Here is a 3,182-nt window from a genome sequence, read left to right on the forward strand (position 1 = left end):
TTTAAGGTTTATCAGTCAATCAACAAATCATCTGATCGTTCGACAGATTCTTACACACGAGCCGACAAATTTAGACTGAAGGTGGATAAAATGCACGATCACAGATTTACAATAAGAACGATTCCAGATAAGATCTGAAGTCTCTGCTGCAGCATGACAAGTAAATCTGAGTCCGGTGGCCTCGCCGTCCCCCCTCTGATGCAGGATTTCCCAGGATGTGTCCCTGCCTTCTTCCTGTTTGTGTCGCACACGCACGCACACACACACGCACGCACACACACGCTGTCGATAGCTCCTGCTACTTGAACACAAACGGCAGCTAAAAGAAAAACGGCGTCTTTGTTCTTCTCAGAAAGAGACGAACTTTTGAGTCGCTGATGGAAAAAAAGCAGCTCAGTCCTGAATCACAGAAACTGAAGACGTCCGCTCGTCTTGCAGTGATGTCATCGACACGCCCCCTGTCTCAGTGTGACATCTTCAACAGCCATCTGTCCTCGCCGCCCTTTCCTGCGCTCGGCCTTCAGCAACACCTGCACACACACACACACCTCTGTCATTACCAACGACACAAACACTCACCCACAAAACCGTGTGTGTGTGTGTCACCTTGTCCACAGTGTTCTTCATCAAGGTAACCTGTGTGTGTCTCCAACCGTGTCCACCTGTCCTGCTCCAGAGGGCGGGGCTGTACCTGCAACAGCCAATCAGGAACAAGACTTCACACAGGTGATTTAAATGAGCAAACACACACCTGTCACACGTTATTTACTGTCCTCTGTGATTGGCTCTGGTACCTTTGGTCTCGTCCTGTTTTCCTGACAAACAGCTGCAGCACGCCCACGTGATGCCCCGTCAGCCAATGGGAGAAGGAGAAACACAGGTCGCCGTGGCTCCAGGGCGGGACTATGTGGACGGCCAGTCGAGCACCGCGGACGCTCCTCTGTCCCACCTTCAGCTCCGGGACGGACAGGTACCGCCCACCTGAGGGGCAAGATTCATGAATATTGTAGTTCAAATTCTTGTTAGTGTTAATGACATGATGAGAGGCGACTACGTCACCTCCATCATAATAACAAAAACACACCTGTACCTGCACAGAGGTACACAATCTGACTCTATTTCCAACAACTACACTAATTATTTGCATTAATGGCCAGATGTTACTGATCGCCCACTGCATCTGTGTTGCTTGGCAACCATTCTGCTAAATGTTGCTGAGGAACGATGCTGTTTGGCAGAACGATTATTCGTTAGCGTTAAATTCTTGAGTTTCCTGCTTTATTTTACTCCATTACATCTGTCTGACAGCTTCAGTTACTAGTTACTGTCCAGTGAAAAGCTCGTATCTCCAGATACCTGCCTGACCTGAGCTTTTACTCAGGCGTGTCTCCTTCTTCTAGCTACAATATTAATCAACAACCGTTGAAATATTTGTGCATTATTTCATATGTTTCTGCTGGCAGGAGCGAATAATTCAACATTTTATTTGTGTATTTTGTGAAGTGTAGGTTTGTGTTGAAATAATGTACAAGCAGAGCGCCTCTGGTGTGCTGGGCGCCCTCTTATGGACATAATGTGCAAAAACAGATATTCAAATGATTTGAAACTGTTTTTTTTAGAAGGAATAATTGAACAAGGGGCCACATGGTGGCGGTAGTGAGCAGAGGGTGCAAGGGGAGGACAGTACAGCGTGCTGCAGGTTAGTCACATCCATTATCATATATTATTGATACATTGGTCATAGATTAATTATGATCCATCGTGTGTGTGTGTGTTACCTGCAGCGTCGTGAACAGTCTCCCAGTGTAGATCTCCTTCTCTGTCTGACATCCAGTCACACAGTCCATGATCGAAGGTACAGCGGAGCACGCCGACCTCTACCACACACACACGCACACACACACACACACACACACACATTTAAGTGCAGTATTTCAGTTGAAGCAGGAAGTGGATGTTTCCAACAGGCGGTTTGGTTCATTGTTTTACTGTTCAGCTTTGTCTTCTGTTGGATCATCTGCAGGTTGAGGTTCTTATGAATGATGAGCGACACCAGGTGGTGCTGTGGTGGACTGTGTTACGCTTTGACGGAAACAAGCGCGCACACTTACCAGGATCATCTCCGGCGTCCTCGGCTGTGTTTCCCAGCTCGATGTCAAACTCCCACACCTGGTTGTGGCTGGACTGTCGAGGGACTGCAGCACACACACACACACACACACACACACACACACACACACACACACACACACAAACATGGAAAATATTGACTAAAACAAATTCATTTAATCAATCTGCTGCTTATTTTCTGGATTTATTGTTTAAAATGTGTTAAAGTAATGACAATTTGCCAGAACTTAAGATGTGTGTGTGTGCGTGCGTGTGTGTGTGCGTGCGTGTGTCTGTGTGTGTGTGCGTGTGTGCATGCGTGCATGTATGTATGTGTGTGTGTGTATGTGCATGTGTGTGTGCATGTGTATGTGTATGTGCGTGCGTGTGTATGTGTGTGTGCATGCGTGTGTGTGTGTATGTGCGTGCGTGCGTGCGTGTGTGTATGTGCATGCGTGTGTGTGTGCGTGTGTCCTCACTGTGCACGTCTCCTCTCTGTCTGTGTGTCACCTCCTTATGAACCCTGTTGTTCACGGTGGTCGTTGGCAGGGAGGTGGTGCTGAGCATCGTGCTCGTTGGTTCCACTGTAGATTGAGGAATACTTCGAGAAGTAGAAGTAGTAGTGGTAGTTGGAGTAGTAGTAGTTGGAGTAGTGGTAGTTGGAGTAGTGGTAGTTGCAGTAGTAGTAGTTGGAGTAGTAGTGGTAGTTGGAGTAGTGGTAGTTGGAGTAGTGGTATTTGGAGTAGTGGTAGTTGCAGTAGTGGTAGTAGTGGGGTGTGGGGTTGTAGCAGATGAAGTGTCCAGTTCAGTTGTAGTTAGCAGAGTTGTTGAAGTCGTCGTAGCAGCAGTGGTAGTCGTAGCTGGTGTTGTACTTGAAGCAGTAGTGGAAGTAGTCGTAGTTGCAGACGTAGTAGCAGCAGTACGTTCTGTAGTAAGTATTGGCGTGGTTTTGGTGGTAGTAGGTGTAGCCGGGCTGGTTGTTGCTAATGTAGTGGTTGTCATGGGGACAGCAGTTGTGGTGGTTGGCTGAGCAGTAGCAGTGGCAGTAGTTGCAGGGGTGAGGGTGGTGAGGA

General features: G+C 47.7%; 1 protein-coding gene across 1 annotated transcript in view; it reads right to left on the reverse strand.

The window, feature by feature from the left end:
- The window catches only part of LOC121626526 (nephronectin-like), an 8,188-nt gene continuing 5,006 nt past the window's right edge, over positions 1-3,182 (reverse strand). The window contains exons 8-13 of the mRNA XM_041965095.1: positions 2,589-3,182; positions 2,112-2,195; positions 1,779-1,877; positions 795-981; positions 607-691; positions 1-530 (exon numbers count right to left, since the gene is read on the reverse strand). The exon at positions 2,589-3,182 is cut by the window's right edge and continues 72 nt beyond it. Of these exons, the coding sequence (XP_041821029.1) occupies positions 444-530; positions 607-691; positions 795-981; positions 1,779-1,877; positions 2,112-2,195; positions 2,589-3,182 (1,136 nt within the window). The 3' untranslated portion in view covers positions 1-443. The remainder of the gene's footprint in view (positions 531-606; positions 692-794; positions 982-1,778; positions 1,878-2,111; positions 2,196-2,588) is intronic.

This window comes from Chelmon rostratus, chromosome 23, assembly GCF_017976325.1.
Source record: "Chelmon rostratus isolate fCheRos1 chromosome 23, fCheRos1.pri, whole genome shotgun sequence".
Lineage (NCBI taxonomy): Eukaryota > Metazoa > Chordata > Actinopteri > Chaetodontiformes > Chaetodontidae > Chelmon > Chelmon rostratus.